At 44.2% G+C, this 20,069-nt stretch overlaps 1 protein-coding gene across 1 annotated transcript in view; it reads left to right on the top strand.

Annotated features, from left to right (window-relative positions):
- Positions 1-1,063: 1,063 nt before the first annotated feature.
- abcc1 (ATP binding cassette subfamily C member 1 (ABCC1 blood group)) overlaps positions 1,064-20,069 on the top strand; it is a gene marked incomplete at both ends in the record, with an annotated part of 30,205 nt that continues 11,199 nt past the window's right edge. Inside the window, 19 exons of the mRNA XM_080550636.1 lie at positions 1,064-1,111; positions 3,289-3,465; positions 4,378-4,509; positions 5,054-5,191; positions 5,367-5,492; positions 7,217-7,278; positions 7,465-7,596; positions 8,441-8,665; positions 9,554-9,731; positions 11,111-11,272; positions 11,698-11,790; positions 12,385-12,588; positions 12,725-12,871; positions 15,450-15,537; positions 15,783-15,852; positions 15,977-16,103; positions 16,190-16,366; positions 16,875-17,042; positions 17,458-17,635. Of these exons, the coding sequence (XP_080406762.1) occupies positions 1,064-1,111; positions 3,289-3,465; positions 4,378-4,509; positions 5,054-5,191; positions 5,367-5,492; positions 7,217-7,278; positions 7,465-7,596; positions 8,441-8,665; positions 9,554-9,731; positions 11,111-11,272; positions 11,698-11,790; positions 12,385-12,588; positions 12,725-12,871; positions 15,450-15,537; positions 15,783-15,852; positions 15,977-16,103; positions 16,190-16,366; positions 16,875-17,042; positions 17,458-17,635 (2,632 nt within the window). The remainder of the gene's footprint in view (positions 1,112-3,288; positions 3,466-4,377; positions 4,510-5,053; positions 5,192-5,366; positions 5,493-7,216; positions 7,279-7,464; positions 7,597-8,440; positions 8,666-9,553; positions 9,732-11,110; positions 11,273-11,697; positions 11,791-12,384; positions 12,589-12,724; positions 12,872-15,449; positions 15,538-15,782; positions 15,853-15,976; positions 16,104-16,189; positions 16,367-16,874; positions 17,043-17,457; positions 17,636-20,069) is intronic.

Below are 20,069 nucleotides of genomic sequence, written 5' to 3'. Positions count from 1 at the left end.
AGTTTGAATCTTAAATGTAGAAAAATGTATTTAAAAATGTTTATTACATATAATAATTTTCTCTCACAGATGCTTTGCATTTTATTTACACACGGTCAAGATCAATAATGATCTATAATTGTCCTATGTGCATGTAAAAAAATTGTGGTTGCAATTAAATAATCGGTACCATATCATAAGGTCCTGTTTTTTCTGAACAGAAAGACAGCGAGACAAATACATTGTTGATGATCAGAAAGACATTATTACATTATATCAGATACTGAGGATCACTGAAGCTCCAATGTATAGAGATCACGTGGGAGCTCTGTTCATTTTAATCACTATGGCTTCGTGTAGTAAACTCGACTTTGTCCTTTATGGATATTCAAATGAAGCCATATAACAATGAGTTTCAGGTCAGGTGGGTGATTAGTTATTTCCCAAATGACAGCATTTATAAAATACCTCTCAATACTTTATTTCTGTAAGCAGTACACGTTTTAAGCACAGTTATAAGCTATTTGTTTTTACATAATCCTTTACATTGATGAAACCTAGGTGAAAATCCGGTTGTTAAGTCGTGACGTGTTTCCGGGTCCAAAGTTGGCTGAGGCGCTGTCTTCGAAATGCCACAATAATAATAATAATAATTAATTATATTTATATAGCGCTTTTCCGAAGCTCAAATACCCTGACAATATGGGGAAAACGGGAACGTGCTGTGTCCCTTGTTGTATGAATAGATCCGAGTCTAAAAAACGATTAAACTGTCATTCTACCGCTGTAGTACACTGGTATTCTGATGCGGAGAATTTCTGGTTTGGACCCGGAAATTGCAAAACGTCACATTTGACGTCAGACTTAACAACCGATATACATGGCAGGCGCTCAGTAACCAGTGGCATTTCCCCGCACCTGTTTGTCAGTACAGTACCCAGCAGGGCGCACTACCACAGTATAGCGCCCCCTACCGGTAACCTTCTCTTTTGTTACACGAAGCGGCGCTAGAAGAAGTGGGTTATGAAACCAAAGCTGTAGCACCGTTTACCAAAATATCGAAGGAGAACTTGAAGTACGGCGAATGGGTCTTGACAAGTTCTGCAGTGTGGACGGTTCCGACCCGTTTTGGGTAAGTTTAACCGCAGCGACCTTTGCTTACCAGGTTTATGCTGTTGTTGTTATTTATCAATATGACTCATTATGAGCGGCTTTGCTTCGTACACAGCAGGCGGCTTTCTGCCTGGGCTTTCTACCTTACTACCTTACTGCCTGGGCTTTCTGCCTGCCTGCTTTCTGCCGTACTACCTTACTGCCTGGGCTTTCTGCCTGCCTGCCTGCTTTCTGCCTTACTGCCTGGGCTTTCTGCCTGCCTGCCTGCTTTCTGCCTTACTGCCTGGGCTTTCTGCCTGCCTGCTTTCTGCCTGCCTGCCTGCTTTCTGCCTTACTACCTTACTGCCTGGGCTTTCTGCCTGCCTGCCTGCTTTCTGCCTTATTGCCTGGGCTTTCTGCCTTTCTGCCTGGGCTTTCTGCCTGCCTGCTTTCTGCCTCTCTGCTTGCCTGCTGTGTACTAAGCTGTGAGCAGGGTATTGGTAGCTAACCAGCTAGCTAGCACATGCCGGTGTTTTAGCCGCAGGTTGAGGTGTCTATGAGTCTCGGAGTTGTTATAATTGAAGGTTGAATTTACATGCCAGTAAATATTTGTTGAAACGTATTTGTTAGTGACCGCTTTTGTTGACTAGCTAACTAGCGACATCAACGTCGCCCAGTCTGCATAATACCACTGATTCATCTTCCAACCTGCTTGCTAGGTAGTTAGCTAGTGTATATTAGATGAGCTAGTGAGCAAAACCTGAGTAAAGTCACACCATCTGACAGCTGGTTAGCCCAAACTACTTATAGTCTTAGTTAGTTCGTTTGGATGGGTGGATGGGAAGTGAGTCAGGCTATTTGTTCAGGGCAGATTGCATGTGAATGTCTGGATCAGCTGTTGTTGGAAGTGTTTTTTTGTTTGTTATTGCAGTCATTATTGCAATCAACTTGCCTGTCAACAACATTAAACAGTGTTCACATTATTATCCCATCTAGACATGAATTAGACTATTGTTGGTTTGATCAGGGAGATTGCAAAAAAGTATGACTGAGTTGCACCTACAGTAGAAGATAGGTTTACACATTGTTGTCTGATTGTTGTAGGCCTACATAACTTGCCTGGTCAGTATGAGATTTAATTGCTCATAGTTAACAAGCATACATTATTGGGGATTGGACAGGAGACTAGGATGCAGTGTGACATCCAATCCCTCAGTTGTTCAGATCAACTGTCTAGCCTACTGTAGGTGCATTAAGTCAATGATAGCCAATATGATGTACGGTATATGGTCTAAAAACATTACCCATTTCTCTTCAATATGTTTTTGACAAGAGTGAGTATGTTTTTTTGTTTACTCCAATTGGTTAATTGAACTGAATACAGGGTTTCAAGTGGTAGCCTAAGTAAACAAACTTGATGAAATCACCAGACCCATAACCCCTCGGGAATACCTCAGCTGCTTGTCTTTATCGGTTGTTCGCTGTCTGAGACTGTTTGATTTAGCAAAGCAAACAAACCTGAGATTGTGTTTGCAAACAGTGTAATGCAAAAAAAAAGTAAGCACACTCTTGACCTGAGCTGATTATTTTGTCATATAGGAGCTAGGAAACATAACACACACAACATATACAGAAAAATGTATGCACTCACTGCAATGTAAGTAGCTTTGGATAAAAGCGTCAGTTAAATGGCATATATTACATTATAACAGTGTCAGAACAATAGCTAAAGTAAAAGCTGTGTTGTGACTGTCTTGAACATCTGATGCGTCTTTGTTATAGCAGCGTTATGAAGGTATTATAAAGCAGATGTTTAGGTAGTGTACCAAAGAGGGAGCTCATATTAAGGCCTGTAGCGGTGAGAGGTTCACAGCCCTGTGTGTGCCAGTACCTTGACTTGGCAACACACACTGGCACCCCTCCGCAAGTTCTTTCCTATTGTGCAGAGGAATTTTTCTGTGGGCATTGTTTGAAACTTAACTCCTTACACACTGACATGAAGAATAGGAGCACACATAAAAAAAGTTTGTTTAAACAACTCGTCCTACTGAATAATAAGAGCATCCCTTTGGCCAGGCCTTTTATGATGCCAACAGAATGCACACAAGCACTACCATTAATGTCAACGACGCTTGCCCAGGCTTATCTTGCAGTCTGTCATAGTGGTCAATATTCCATTGAAACAAGTGTTATTAAATGCTCTATATGCTCTTTCAGGATTGGAACCGCACGTGGCACGCCCCCAACCCAGACCTGACCCAGTGCTTCCAGAACACGGTGCTGGTGTGGGTCCCCTGCCTCTACCTCTGGGTGTGTGCCCCGCTCTACTTCCTATACCTCAAAAGCCATGACCGGGGGTACATATGCATGACCCACCTCAACAAAGCCAAAACCGTGAGTCCCACTGCCAAAGAATGTGTGTTTACGTGTATAATGTCTGTCTGCCTGCCTGTCTGCCTGCCTGTCTTTCTGTGGGGGCAATGTGTCGTCTCATAGAATGAGATAAAGCAGGATTAGGACAACAGCCATCCCATCAGACCCTGTTCTCTCTGCTTCTATCTGCCAAACAGTACTGAAGCATCCAGTCCCGTACCAACGGGTTTTCGGAATAGCTTCTACCCTCAGGCCATTAGACTGTTGACCCCCCCCCCCCCCTGTCCCGGAATGCAACTCAGTTGCATTCTTACCCCCACCCCACTGACTATACCTCCACCCCGCCTCCTGCTCAGTGACACTCTCCTTTGCCAGTCTACACTTTCCTCCCTCTCGTGCTACTATAACAATCCTGTCTGTTTTATTGTATTATTTTTACTGTTTTATTATTGTTACTGTTTAGATTGTCTCTATTATCCTTACTACATTCTATTGTTGACGAGGATTGATGTTGTACAGCTGCTCTGTCTCAAGCATTTCGTTGCATTGTACACTTGTATTCAGTGTAATGATAAACAAGACTTGACTTGAGGTTAGACAAAGGTTAACATGTGTCACTTTAGGTCTATATGCCTAAGAAGTAGGCCTACACATTAAAGGCAACTGCTACAGTCGTAACATCACATTCCTTTCACTGAGAGTTCCATTTGGGTCACCCAGTGCAGATGCAGGACAATCTCAAGAATTTAGTAACAAAATGTATCTCATTTCAGTCTTTCTCTAGGGAGTGAATCTTGTCGTCTCAATCTTAACATGCAAACACCTCTGTGTGAAAGTGTTTGCCTTAAGATAACTTAACCCTGACCTAACTTCCTTACCTGATCTGAATGGTTAATTGTGTCTTTCTTTTCTCATCTTCATTTCTCCCCCTAGGCTTTTGGCTTCCTGCTGTGGATTATCTGCTGGGCAGATGTTTTCTACTCTTTCTGGGAAAGAAGCCAGGGCACCGGTGGTACCCCCTCGCCCGTCTATCTGGTCAGCCCCACGATGCTTGGCATCACCATGGTGAGTGACCCGCACCTACACGCTGTCAATCTGATAAAACGGATTAGGAGTTGTTATTCTAGGATTAGGAGCCGGGAATTATTGGTAATTTAGCACTATCACAGGGGTTTGTCGACAGTTGTGTTATCGAATCTGAGTACAAACTCAGTTTCACTCATTCAAACGAGCTGGAGTGTGTTTTCGTAGCTTTGAATCGTTTAATCGTTTAATGACCACACGACCTAGGTCGGTGGAATTTGTTTTTTTGGTACAGGTGGAAAAGCTCAATACAGCAGTGTCAAAAGCATACACACATTACACACAGTGCACATAACTATCACATGGACATGGAGCCATATGTCAAATGTCGGCTTCATGATGAGGTGTTCAGTGTCAGTATGCAGTCTGACCTATGATAGAGCTGTGTGTGTATTCTTAGATCCTAAAGTTTGCCTACTGTATGTATCTCTCTCTTCGTGTGTGTGCGTGTGTGTGTGTGCGTGTGTGTGCGTGTGTGTGTGTGTGTGTGTGTGTGTTCTGTGTGTTCTGTGTATGTGCTCCACAGCTGCTGGCCACCCTCCTGACCCAGTATGAGAGGAAAAAAGGGGTCCAGTCGTCTGGGGTGATGCTCAACTTCTGGCTGGTGGCAGTCATTTGTGCCACCGTCACCTTCAGATCTAAGATCATACAGGCCCTCGATGAGGTGAGTGGGTGGCAGAAAAGGACAGAGAGGACAGGTGGTTCTCACGGTGACTTTAGGATTTGATTCCTGCTTAGATCACACTATACTTAACTAGATAGATAACTTGATGATGCCGCATTTGCGTGCCCATGCTGAACTGAATTTTGGTGTTTGGTGTTTTTGCCCTTAATTTCAGCCTTCGACAGTGTGCGTGTTCAGATACATCACCTTCTACACATACTATACCCTGCTGCTAGTCTCCCTGTTCCTGTCCTGCCTGTCAGACCAGCCCCCACTATTCTCAGAGGCAGTCAAAGACACAGTGAGTGCACACACACACACACACACATTCCACTCTCTCTCCCACTTTTTTTTCTCTCTCTTTCATGCATTCTCTATTTCTCTCTCTCATCACTCTCTCCCACTTTCTCTCTGTTTCTCCCTCCTCCCTCTTTTTGTTTGTGTGCATACATGCTGTGTAGGAATAAGCTTTATGTTTTTGTTTGTGCAAACTGTGTGTTGTGCGTTAAACTGCCCTGAGTGTTTTGTTTCTGTTCAGTTCACGCTGTGTGTCAATACAAACTATCATGCGAGTACATGCATGCTGTGGATGTGTGTTTAGCTGTGTGTGTGCTAGATCAAGCTGTGCGTATGAATACAAGCTGCTGTTAAAGTTATTGTGCTAACAGTAGGATTTCCCTCATGGTTCTCACGGTGCTCAGCCTCTCAGACAGTGTGTTATATTCCTACCAGTACTGGGTGCAACAAACCCGTAAAAATAACAGATGGGTCAAATCAATGTAGAGCAACCTGCTGATCAGGTCTCTTATCTCTTATCTCCTGCTGATCAGGTCTCTTATCTCTTAGCAGATCGATGAAACATGATATAGCAATCAGTAGCTTATATGACCAAACATAGAGATCTATAACACTGGTTTATGTAAATACGCCTAATCTGCATAATAGTTCATGTTAATGTTAATGTTAATGTTAATTTTATTTATAATGCGCCCCCCATCCAACTTTTACATCGGCCCGGGGCGCAGCCCGAGTAAAGGAACAGATAAAGACAAGGACAAGGACAAGGAACACAGAAAGCAAACAGACACAGACTACTTAAACGAACATCTCAAGGGATACAATTTACAACAAATAGGGAGTAGACTTAGGGAACATCATTGACGAAGAGGTGGGTTTTTAACTTGGCTCTAAAGGAGTCCAGAGTGGGGGCAGACTTGATGGCGGAAGGGAGCGCGTTCCACAGGGTCGGTGCTATCACCGCAAAGGCACGGTCACCCTTCCTCTTGAGGTTGGTGCGGGGGACCCTCAGGCTGAGTTGGGCGTCGGACCTGAGCCTGGGCCTTGAGGTGGAAGACAGGTCCAGGAGGTCCTTGATGTAGGGTGGGGCGAGACTGTTGAGAGCTTTGTAGACAAAGGAGCAGATCTTGAACTTCACTCTCTTCTTTACTGGGAGCCAGTGAAGGGAGATGAGGACAGGGGAGATGTGGTCCCTCATTTTAGTGCCTGACACCAGCCTGGCAGCGGCATTTTGGACTAGCTGCAGGCGGTAGATGGTCTTATCAGGAAGTCCAGCATAGAGTGAGTTGCAGTAGTCGAGCCTAGATGAAATTAGCATGAGGACGACCCTCCTCAGGTCACTGGGGGTTAGGAAGGACTTGATCTTGGCTATGATACGTAGTTGGTAGAAACATGACTTCACGACGGAGCTCACTTGTCGGTTAAGGTTGAGCTCGGAGTCAAAGATGACACCGAGGTTCTTGACATGTGGTCTGACAAGGGTGGACAGGCTTCCCATGTTGGTGCTGAGCTGAGTGTTCATAAGTTCATATCTTGTAGGTGTAGTCTCTGGTTCTAATTACGTGAGTGAAACTAAATGAACTAAATTAAGGTGTGTGTGTGTGTGTGTGTGTGTGTGTGTGTGTGTGTGTGTGTGTGTGTATGTGTGTGTGTGAATAATTTGACTCAGCAGAAAGTATATTTACTGTTGTTTTGGTTTTCACTGAGTGTGAATCTGTTGACTTGCAGAATCCATGTCCTGAAGTCGGAGCTTCCTTCCTGTCCAGGATCAGCTTCTGGTGGATCACTGGGTAAGCAGGCAGCCAACTGGCAGCAAGGATGTGGCAGTTTCCTTCTCTCCCTACTTGTTTTTCTCATTTGCTCGCTCTCGTTGCATTTTTTTTCCTACACCTTCCCCCTCCTTCCCTTTATCCCCTTTTCTCTCCTTCTCCCCTTCTACCTTCTGTCCATCTCTCCATCCCATCCCCCCATGCTAGCTTGATGGTGACGGGCTATAAGCGTCCTCTGGAGGAGAAGGACCTGTGGTCTCTGAACTCTGAGGACCGCTCTCAGAGGGTCGTCCCCCAGCTCGTCCGCCGCTGGGACACAGAATGCCAAAAGGTCAAAAGGTCAGGAACCAGACACACCAGCCACTCCCGCCTGAGCTCCAGCAGGTCAAATCTGGAAAAGAGATGAACTAAATTTGTTCTCACTGAGACTTTTTCAAAGAAGCTTATGAGCTTATAAGATTCTACTAAAAGTGTTTGCTTCAGTGGGTTCCCTCAAGGGGGTTTAATCCCTGTTTTACCTGGATGTAAGATAGCGGCAAAAAGCAGTGCTATTCCATTCCAAGAAAGTGTAAGGAGAATTATGTTACCTCCAAAACGCCTTCCACTAAGTCAACAAAAAAAAACATCAATTTGGCACGAAGTGTATCCCACAATTCATTGCAATTTATTCAACCCACCTCTTGAAAGATGCAAGTAGTTAGCTATATTTACTGTTACATTGGATCTTTTTGCAATGTGTGTAGCTAAGTAAGTTATACAATTCTAGCTTTGTATGGGAAAGGAATGGGATAGAGGGAGTTTCATTTGAAACCTTCCCTTTTCCACTCCCCTTCGCTTTGGTAGGACTTACTCACGGAAATGTCAGCAAAACGTCACTGGAGGGCTCACTCTATTGGAGGGAGTAAGGGAAGGGGTTGTGGCAATTTGGAATAGAAAGGGCCAGTAGTGATCACTTGGGCCTGGAATTTTGCCTGATCAGGTCAACTTCTGACCACTACAACTTCAGTAGGGGCTTCAATAAGATACTAGTAACGTCTTGGTCGTAGGCTTCAGTAAGATAGTACTAGAAACCATCTTGGTCGTAGTTGGTCATAACAGGTGTTTGAATGTTATTCAACTATTGGTGTCTGTGAATACAGTGTCATGAAAGTTATCGTGCCTTCTGTCTCTGTCGCTGTCCCAGGCCGGATGAGAAGACCCTGTACTCTCCCAAGAAGACGTCTCGGGTCGAGAAGGAAGGTCACCCCATAGAAGAGTCTGAGATCTGGATGGTGAAGAACTCTCAGAAGATGGGCAAGCCCTCTCTCTTCTGGGCCCTCTGCCTCACATTCGGCCCCTACTTCCTCGTCTCCTCCTTCTACAAGATCATCCAGGACATCCTCATGTTCGTGGGCCCAGAGATACTCAGGTTAGTCAAGCTGCTGTCTGAGTTTTTTTTTTGTCCTTCGTCATTTCTCACGCTGTCTACGCTTTGCCCCTTTTCTCCTTTTAAAGCGTTAAGTCTCGTATCATTGCATTTTGACGCTTGCTCGCTTCCTATCCTCTTGTCTTTCCTCTCCTTTTCTGCTACTTTCTACCCTCTTCTACTTGACTCCTCCTCCTCCTCCTCATCCCTCTCCCCCCTCCTCTCCTCTCCTCTTTGGCGGTGAAAGCACCAGCTGTGACCTCGCGTAATTTCAAGAACCCACACTGGGACTGTGTTTTGGCATTTTGAAAAACCAAAGATCAGGTTACACATGTTGGAGAACCCTTCATAAGTTTCCTGTGAAGTAGTAGTGCTGAGCTCCTAGTGTGTGTTATCAACCTCAGAAGAGTAGTCATGAAATAGTGCTAGTGAGCTGAACATTCCTGCCAAAACCACTCCCTCTTGACGTATGTAAGAATCCTCTTTAGAGCACACTTGCAAGTTAAAGATGGCTATGGTAGCGACTTGGTGGAACATTGGAAGCTGTTCTAATGTAGGAGGTGTTGTTAGAAGTTGTTTAATACCTTTGAATGATGGGTTTAATTAAGGGGAGGATGAGGGACATAACTCTCTTGTCTTGGTATTGCTTAAGGAAAGCTCTCTCCAATGCCTCTTGTCATATTGTTCTGATACATTTGCTGCTTTTTACTCCTCTCTTGCGTTGAAGGTTTAGGATCATTGTTACTATCCTAGCATGTTGGTTTTTGGTTGCTGTTTTTTTATTACCTCTTTCTCTGTCCCAGGCTTTATACTGTATATTTTAACTCGGTATAATTAACTCATGCCATTATACCTTTCCCCCCCCTCTCTCTCTCTCTGTCTCTCTCCCAGACTTCTGATCCGGTTTGTGAATGACTCTAGCGCCCCCTATTGGCACGGCTACTTCTACACAGCACTGTTGTTTGTGTGCACCTGTGTGCAGACACTCATCCTGCAGAAGTACTTCCACGTCTGCTTCGTCACCGGCATGAGGCTGCGCACAGCCATTGTAGGAGCCGTCTACAGGAAGGTGGGGGAATCTCACTATCTGTTCTATTGAAGGATATGTCATCAGCAACTATGGAAACTCAAGGATCTACAAGCACTTTTAGCCAAGATGAGAAATAAGAAACTGCATTGTTAAGTTTTACCACGGCCCACTTCCGCAGTTTGGTGCAGGGTAGGGGTGGACGATATGAACTACAATTCATATCACTATATTTTCCACTGTCAGGATGATATTGATATGATAAAACAATTCTGAATCACATTTTAGTAGCCCTTCGTAGTTAAATTACATTAGTTAAAGGCACACTTGTTTTGACTTGACTTGTCGGGCACGCTCTGGGGATAATTGTTGCACACATTTGGGTGCATTCCTCATGTTGACGGACATGCATTGTTTTCAGGTGTTTAACAGATCGCTGGTGTTTCCACCTTTGGCTAAAACACAACTTACATAATATTGTTTGTTGGTCGAGGTCGGAGATTTTGAACCCAAACCTCTCGAGAGACAGTATGTTTTTATTAAAAGAAAAAATAGATCACTCAATTGACATTTTGAACAAAACAATATAAATGCCAAATTACAATTTATGAATATATTAACCACATATCCACGGTATACAGTTGCAATCAAAATTATTCAACCCCCATTGCACATTAGGTTTATTGGCAAAATATAAAATTTCTCAGCTGTTTGCAATAAACAAACTACACAAGAACTGTTTAAGTAGTTCAATGAAACTTGAGGGATTTTATCCAAATTCAAGACAAACTTCTACTTTTAATGACTTTACTGCAGTCTCAAAATGATTCAATAAAAAGATAGCCAGACACCAGCTTCTGACAGCATTCCTGAGGAATCTTAGCCCATTCCTCATGGGCAATGGCCAGTTCAGTACTATTCTTGGGTTTGCGTTTTCCAACCGCTTTCTTCAAATCCTACCAGAGATTTTCTATGGAGTTCAAGTCAGACTGTGATGGCCACTCTAAAACTTCTTCTGAAAGCCTTGGTGGACTTTGAGGAATGCTTGGGATCATTGTCCTGTTGGAAGGTCCAATGACGCCCAAGCTTCGGCTTCCTCACAGACGGCATGTTGTTTATTGCAAACAGCTGAACATTTTTACATTTTGGCAATAAGCCTAACATGCAACGGGGTGGGGTTGAATAATTTTGTTTGCAACTGTATCAAAATCTATATTGTGGCGCAACATATTACCGGTAGTCACGTTCATAGCGGTATAACGCCCAGCACTAGTGCAACGTTGGTCAAAAGTTACTGATTGTTGTTGGTGAATGAGCAATCTACCCAATCATTTGATCGATTTGTCTGACGTGTTGAACTGTCATTGACCTCTTGTTGACCCCTGTGTCACCTCTGTGTCACCTCTGACCTCTGACCTCAGGCGCTTGTGATCAGTAACGCTGCGCGGCGCACGTCCACAGTGGGGGAGATCGTCAACCTGATGTCGGTGGACGCCCAGCGCTTCATGGACCTCATCACGTACATCAACATGATCTGGTCGGCCCCGCTGCAGGTCATCCTGGCTCTCTACTTCCTCTGGCAGGTGAGGACCCGTGTACGGGTCATCAGACTGCGACGGCACTCCTTTTTTTAAATTTATTTTTATTTTTATAAAATAAAATAAAAAAATCATACAGTTGAAAGTTCGACTATAGTCATAGCCATTCATGATGTAGTCTCTTGAAACTGATGAGAGCACCCGTTCAAAATGTTTTGAAGCACGCTGTTTTAGAACCACGGAGCCTTGCTGAGCTGTACTGTACTGGCCTGGTTACGGATCCACCATAGTTAGCACAAACTAGGCGAGAGAGGACAGTTATGAAAATATTTAAAAAATAATTATCAGCACAGTACAGCCCTGTAGTGTGTAAAGCCTCTTAGTCAAAGCATACCGATGCTGCTCTTATTTTCTTTCCTAAAGATCTCTTATTGAGCTGTGACTGCTTTGCAATCCCGTCTCCTGTATAGAACCTGGGTCCGTCCGTGCTGGCTGGAGTGGCCGTTATGGTCCTCATGGTTCCAATCAACGCCGTCATTGCCATGAAGACCAAAACATACCAGGTGAGCAGACCCACCTAGTTAGATTTTAGTTTTTGTGTCTCTAACCAGAATTCAAGACAAAGTCACAAGACAATTTAGACAGAATCTTGGGGTTGCCATAGAAATAGTGCGCTGGACTGACATTGATATATTTGAGCTTATTAGGGATGCCCTTGAGGTAATACTTGCACAGATGCCCTGTCAAGTTCCCTCGACTCTGTCTCGTAGACCATATTATTGTGACGACTGTAACCTCTACCCTGCGGGGTTGTGGGGTGATTGTAGGACTGTAACCTCTACCCTGCAGGGTTGTGGGGTGATTGTAGGACTGTAACCTCTACCCTGCAGGGTTGTGGGGTGATTGTAGGACTGTAACCTCTACCCTGCCTTGTGGGGTGAGTTAGGACTGTAACTTCTACCCTGCCTTGTGGGGTGAGTTAGGACTGTAACTTCTACCCTGCGTTGTGGGGTGATTTTAGGACTGTAACCTCTACCCTACCTTGTGGGCTGAGTTAGGACTGTAACTTCTACCCTGCGTTGTGGGGTGATTTTAGGACTGTAACCTCTACCCTGCGTTGTGGGGTGATTCTAACCTGCGTTGTGGGGTGACTTTAGGTAGCCCAGATGAAAAGCAAGGACAACAGGATCAAGCTGATGAACGAGGTTCTTAACGGCATCAAGGTGCTGAAGCTTTACGCCTGGGAGCTGGCCTTCAAGGACAAGGTGTCAGCCATCCGAGAGAGTGAGCTGTCCGTGCTCAAGAGGATTGCTTACCTGGGCGCCATATCCACCTTTACCTGGGTCTGCGCTCCTTTCCTGGTGAGTGAGGAGAGAGAGAGAAAGACATGAAATTGTGTTGGTTGTGTCCGAGGTCATTAACGTATCTCATTCTCTCTACCCCACTCCTCCCCCAACTCACCCCCTCTCTCTCTTCTGCTTCTTTCTGCTCCTCTAGGTGGCATTGTCTACATTTGCAGTGTATGTGATGATAGATGAGAGGAACGTTTTAGATGCCCAGAAGGCCTTTGTGTCTCTGGCCCTGTTCAACATCCTGCGCTTCCCCCTCAACATGCTGCCCATGGTCATCAGCAGCATGGTGCAGGTACACTACGTGTGCTGGGGTCTGTACATCTGCATATCAATCAGTCAATCATTTGATGTCTCATTCAATCAGTCAATCTAACCAACCAACCAACCAACCAGTTGTTAGATCACTAACACTAATCGTTCAGTAAGTGAATTAATCCCTTAACAGATCATTAATTAATGTAGTAATGCTTTCTCGTCAAGCGCGTTGAGCACTAATTTGCTGTCAAGTTGTCTCTGATAGATAAGGTCTGCTGTACAGATCATCTAACTGCAACAGTACTCCAGGCGGCGGCTGTGGCTCAGGAGGTAGAGCTGGCGTCTAATGATCGTAAGGTCGGCAGATCGGCAGTTCGAACCCCGGCTGTCCACATCGTGGAGGTGTCCTTGGGCAAGACATCGAACCCCAAATTGCTCCCAATGAGTGGGCCGGCGCCTTGCATGGTAGCTTGCCGCCATTGGTGTGTGAATGGGTGAATGACATAAGGTGCTATATAAGTCAGTCCCATCAGTCCACTCCAGCTTACCTGTTGCAGCCATCCTGTTCATATGGCTGGAACAAAAAAATGTGTTGTGAGTAGGGATGGGAATTGATCATATGTTATTCCATTATCGATTCAACTAACGTTGCTTATTCTTATGGGTTCGATTCTCTTATCGATTCCTGTAAAATGTTCTGTGTGGAAAAAAGTTGCAACGCATTTGTTTTATTATCTCAAGTTCTGAACACAGTGTATAATATCTGAACATAACATTTGAACATAAATAAGATGAGCTTGAGCAGCTTCAGAGCTATCTGTAGCGACAGTCTGTCTGTCATCATCTAAAATGGATGAAATGGGAGAATATTTGTACAGCATTCGTTTCATTTAGGGTTTCTAGTCAAGGAAAGATAAACCTCCCTGCGTGGCGCTAATGATATTAGCATACGATATTTACCCTCAGTAACGGTGCGTTGTCAAATGTTTTTGGCCGCAAAACTAACCCTATGGGAACGGGTTCAAAGTCCGCTGTCAGGCAAAATAGCCGTATCGTAAATACATTATGGTGTTTACATTAACGTTGATTTTTCTGTTGCTAACTTTAGTGATGTTGACAGTAGATACTCATTAACTAACGTTGCCATTTTCATCTTTTCAAATTCATTCAAATTAACGTTAATTCTTCCCTGATTATTACCTGTTTTGTTACACATAGATGCGTGTTTAATAATACTCTAGAGTACCAATCAAGCCGCAACCATAACATTCTTGTTATGTTTTTAGATTGGAATGTTCAGACGCTCGGACAACTGTCAGCACATGCGAAAAACATGCCGGCATCGATAAAAGGAATCGTTAACCTCGGAGATGCTATTCCGATGCATTGAACAATTGGTTACCGGTTCTCAACTAGGACTAGTTCTCGATTCCCATCCCTAGTTGTGAGTCTAAAGACAAATACCAGTTGGAGGCTGTTACTAGCTTTGATCTACAAGCTCAGTAGACTAAACAAAAACATTCAACATTTCCCACACTGCTGTGTGAAGATTTTTGTTTGCTTTGAGCGTTTTTGTTATTTTAGTTGTATTTGAAAAAATCTGAACACAACTCTGTCCAATCCTAACGTGACCCTGCTGTACATTCTTTCATTTAACATTCTTGCCCACATCACCACGTTAGACAGGTATACCTGTAATCTACCGGTAGACTGATTGATTGGTATGGTGTAGAGGCTTTAGCACACTGTACTGTGCTGCTGGTGACTAGGGGCAACACATTGATTCCCCACGGTGCAGGTCAGTGCTAAGGACTCTCTGCTCTACAGCCTCAGTAATGCTACATCTCCACTGTGCTACACATGCTATTGTGCATGCATACTTCTTTTAGCCGCAGCTCAGTCCAGTTTGGTTTGTGTCTCTGTTACAATTAGTAATACAACGGTCAGATTTTGAAATGTCAGCAGAGGTTAGATTTATATATATTTAAAAAAAGCACACTTTTCACATACGTGTGTTGGCATTTTAGACACCGGTGCTTTTGGACAGCAAAAAAGCTGAGTGAATTTAACTCGATTGAATTGTCTTATTTTGGAGGAGTGGATGTTATTTATTTTCACATTGAACAATCAGTATATAGGCTACTGTGAACTGCAAAGAGTTGTCTGGGAGAGGTGAGAGGGTTCTTGTAGTTAGACCCTTGTCGTTATCACTGATGGGCTGCTTCTGTCAGATTTTGTTGGGGAAGTTAAAGTTACAGCCAGGTTATACCAACAGGCATGACACTCCTGTGAGTGGACCCGGTTGAGACCACGGTGGTTTCAGTGCACCACACTGCTAGTGGACCCGGTTGAAAGTTGACTAGTGGGAACGAGGCTTTGGTCAATAATTGCTGCCCCTACTCCCTTAACACTTCTCTAGATGTAAAAGGACTGGATACATGTATTCAGTATGATTACAATACCACCTACAATACCACCTAGCCTGAGAGGTTAGTTCAACTTCAATAATGGTCCTCCGTCCCTCCGTCCGTCTCTCTGTCCGTCCCTCTGTCCATCCCTCTCTCCCTCCCTCCCTCCCTTCCCTCAACATTTGTCATATCCCCCTCTCTCTCTAGGCAAGTGTGTCCATGAAGCGTCTCCGTGTGTTTCTGTCCCACGAGGAGCTGCAGGAGGACAGCGTGGAGCGCAGGGCCGTAGCAGGATGTGAGTCACCTAGACACACACACACACACACACACACACACACACACACCCACACACAGAATCTGTGTGGGCTATAAAGTCAGCCTGTAGCAGGTGCTGTTTAATGTATGTCTCTTTGATTATCCTTTGATGTTTGATGCTGTTCCCTCTCCCTCTCTTGCCCTCCTCTCATCTTGTCCTCCTCTTGTCTTTTCCTGTCTTTTACTGTGCTTCTCATGTTTCCCCCCCTCTTCTCCCATTCCCAGCTTCAGACAGTATCTCCATTGTGGAAGGGGTGTTCAGCTGGTCCAGAAACGAAACCCCCACTCTGAAGAGGTATGGCTTGATCTGTGTATGTGTGCATGTGTATATCACACACACACACACACACACACACACACACACACACACACACACACACTGACTCACTCACCAAGTCACTCTCTCCCTCTCTCTCCAGGCTGAGTGTGTGTATCCCTGAGGGGTCTCTGGTAGCTGTGGTGGGGCATGTGGGGAGTGGGAAATCCTCCCTGCTCTCTGCCCTGCTGGGAGAGATGGAGAAACTGGAGGGCACAGTGTCTGTCAAGGTAAACACGGAGACACATGTGTATCTGATATGACGTGTGTTTCTAATCTGTATGAAACATGAATTGTCTCTCCCTCATGTCTTCAGGGTTCGGTGGCCTACGTGCCCCAGCAGGCCTGGATCCAGAACGCCACTCTGAAAGACAACATCGTGTTTGGCCAAGAGAGGAAGGAGAGCTGGTACCACAGAGTGGTGGAGGCCTGCGCCCTCCTGCCAGACCTGGAGATCCTACCCGCGGGAGACGGCACAGAGATCGGGGAGAAGGTACCACCACACCCCCCTTCTTCCTCTCATCTCTGGTTCCTAACAGACAAATATTGGGGCAAAAAAGTGGAAGCATTTTGGAAAAAGGAAGCATTTTGTCTTCTTTTAGCTCTATACTCCCAACAGTTTGGATTTGAAATAAAACAACTACTATGACATTAAAGTGGAAATTCTCAGCTTTAAGTCAAGCTGTCTGTCAATGAAAGTCAAGGAAGCCGTTATGAGGCCGAAATCTCAGAATCTCAGTTTGTAATATGTAACATGTGAATGGGTCAGAGACTACCCTACGCAGATCACGTCACCAGGCTACAGAGGCTTCACTGTTGTCCTCAAAAAGGACGGTCAGGTTACAGTTTGCTAAAAAGTACCTAAAAAGCCTGCAGAGGACTGATTTCCTGTAGACAGAAAACACAAATATTCACTGTATGTTGGCAATTACTGTAGTCAATGATGCACACTCTTAAGCAGCTCTATGTCTCCCGCCCCTCCTCTTCCTCCCTCTCTCCAGGGGGTGAACCTCTCAGGGGGTCAGAAGCAGAGGGTGAGTCTGGCCAGGGCCGTGTACTGCAACTGTGCTGTCTATCTATTGGACGACCCCCTGTCAGCAGTCGACGCCCACGTTGGGAAGCACATCTTCGAGAAGGTCATCGGACCGCAGGGTGTGCTCAAAGACAGGGTACAGTTGTTTCAGCTAACATATGTTTCTTTTAGTGAACATAGACTTTCTCAACACAAAAACTAAGTGAATTGACATAAACAAACAAAACTAGATGCTTAGGGAATGTTTAGACACATGACACATGACTTATGTGAGCAGCAAACTGTACATGTGTACAGCACAAAAACATTTTTTTTGTGTATTGGTATTTGTTGTGTCCTCTTTTGCTGTTTAGGTAACTGACCACATGTTAATGTGATTGGTGGCTTCGGTTATTAAGTGTTCTGTTTTATATGCCTTATGTCGTTGTAGCATTGTAATGCAGAATGATGCATGTCTAAACTGACTCTGTGTCTGTGTCTGTGTCTGTGTCTGTGTCTGTGTCTGTGTCTGTGTCTGTGTCTGTGTCGTGTGTGTGTGTGTGTGTCTATAGACACGTATACTGGTGACCCATGGGCTGAGCTACCTGCCCCAGGCAGATCTGATCCTGGTGATGGTGGAGGGAGAGATCACTGAGATGGGCTCCTATCTGGAGCTGATGGGGCGAGAGGGGGCCTTTGCTGAGTTCCTCCACACGTACGCCAACGCAGAGCAGAGTGAGGATGACTCAGGTGAGCCGCACATCATTGGCTTTGTTGCTTTTATTGGTATTGCCAACTTTCGCATTATCATCATCATCATCATCATTCCACCCTAATTGTATGTACATCACTATTTTTCACTATAATCCCTTCATCAGCATCATCACCAGCTTTTGTCTAACCACTTCACACAGCACCGAATCCCACCAGCTGTATGATACCTAAAGTTCACGTCTTGCAACAGTAATGCCTATTCTGCTGTTCATTCTGCTCCTGTAACTTCATCCCTCGTTCATTATGGGCACTGCCTATATCCTATCTATATCCTATATATATTCTTCTTCTTCTTGTCACTAGTCACAATCTTTTAGTCTGTCTTTCCTCTCTCACCATTCTGTTTTTATTTCTTCATTTATGTCTCTTTGTGTTTATGTCTCTCCATCTCTCTCTTTTGTCCCTCTTTTTTTTTGTCTTTTTCTTGTCTGCTGTTCAGAAGAGGGGAGGGAGGAGAAGGAGGAGAAAGAGAAAGCTGAAGGTTTGAGTGGTTGTCAGTCGGTCCTATAAGGGACTTGGTTTAGGACACATTTGTGGCTCAGTCCCAGTGCTTATCGTTGTCTCCTTCCCTTTGCAACTTATAATCAGATCTACTGGTTAACACTGTTTAACTCTGTTTAACTCTGTTTATCTCTGTTTAAATCTGATGGTTTGGTTTTGGGTTTTTAGCAAGGTGGAATTTCTACGTCTTGTTCTAAAGGGTATGAGATAAGGAAAGTAGGCTAATGGCGCTTTTCCATTGACCGGCTCGGCACGGCTCGCCTCGGCACGCTTTTGAAAAGTTCCATATAGGAATCGTTCTCCACTATACAGGAACGACCCGGGACTGTAGGAGGAGTTACGTGTCATAAGATTCCCCCCGCTATACAGATCAGCGGGGGGAAATGCGATAAGAATTATGTCAAAATGCAGCACTATCGTGCACAGATCAGCCTTACAAAATGTAACGTTAATTGCCTGTTACTTGCCGCTTTCTGTTCTAGTAGACTAGTTTAGATCTCGCAACCAGGGAAATGCCGACATGAAATGCCGACATGATTCTATTTTTATTTCTCCTGACACGTTGAGCACTGTGCTTTTTTTTGTTGGTGAACTACCGTAATAAACCTAAAAAAGTTCAACTGTTCAAAAAGTGCAACTTCTCTGCTTTCAGAAACTGTTTTAATTTTTTAGATTGGGCATATAGTTCATGAATTACGATAGTTTGAAGGAACGCTGTAAAATCCTGTCTGCGCCGACAGCTCTGGTTTCGGAGCAAGACGCGAATCTATCGGCATTAGTCAAATACATGCTCACATCAGTGGCGTAGCGGACGGGCCCGCAAGCGACGCACCGCGGGTGGGCCCCAGCCACTAGGGGGCCCCCTAACATTGGATCCAAACTTTTTTTATTTTTTTATTTTTTATAATTTAAAAAAATATAAAACAAAGAAAATAAGTGGCCCTTCATTGTGTCAACCTTAATTTTAATATATAGGCCTATATGAAAAAATATATACATAGTTAGCCGTATCCAATAGCAACATGACTTTGACGTCACACGTAGGCAGCGAGACACAAGGAAAATGAGCAAGCGAAAATACAATACAAAGTACAATAAGCATTCTTTAGGTGGTGGTAGATTCTCTATTCGGACATTATAGCCGCTATATGTGGGACTGTCGGTCCGATATTGTAAAAAAATTAAATAAAAAATGTATGTTTACGGAAGTACATGTCTCAAGTATTATCTCGGCGGTTAGTCGAGTGAAAGAAAAACAACATACAGATGATAATTCACACAATATAATACCACGAAAGCGTACAGCACTAAACAATAACATTTATTTGGGCAGCATCATACTCAAACTCAGGCAGAAGGGCAGGGTCCGGCCAGGTTCACACTGTCACAGGCTGTCAGTGCATCATACAGGTACATAATTCAGCATGGTTAGGCTATATATAGCTGTTTATTTTTCTATTCTACTTCTGCTGTCTGCGTCTCCCTGGGTATTCCTAGACCAGATGGCAAACATTAAAGAAATGCCACAATATACCAGGACTTAAGAAACGAGATGTCCAACAAAGGATTTGACTAACCCTGGCCAATTTTACGCAACAAGTAGACTCTGATGCAGCGGAGACAGGGTTGCCAGATGGGCTGGTTTTTGGTGGATTTAGACGTTTTTAGATTGGTTAGGTTGGAAATTCTCAATCCCATCTGGCAACCCGTAGCGGAGAGTCTACAGCTTGTATGTTTACAGATATCGCGCTGCTGTGCACACCACACTTTGTTAAAAGAAATAAAGCTTGTACTTTTCTACTTATAATACATTCTACTGATGTAGTCTACCATTTGGTTTTAGTTATTGCTCTCACTTGTTTGTACCTTTTGCTAAGTCAAGCATTTAGAATGTAGAGTGCATATTGCG

Source organism: Nansenia antarctica (assembly GCF_963989245.1).
Source record: "Nansenia antarctica genome assembly, chromosome: 2".
Classification (NCBI taxonomy): domain Eukaryota; kingdom Metazoa; phylum Chordata; class Actinopteri; order Argentiniformes; family Microstomatidae; genus Nansenia; species Nansenia antarctica.
Note: the sequence above shows the minus strand (reverse complement) of the source record. Positions and strands in the feature narration are given on the sequence as shown.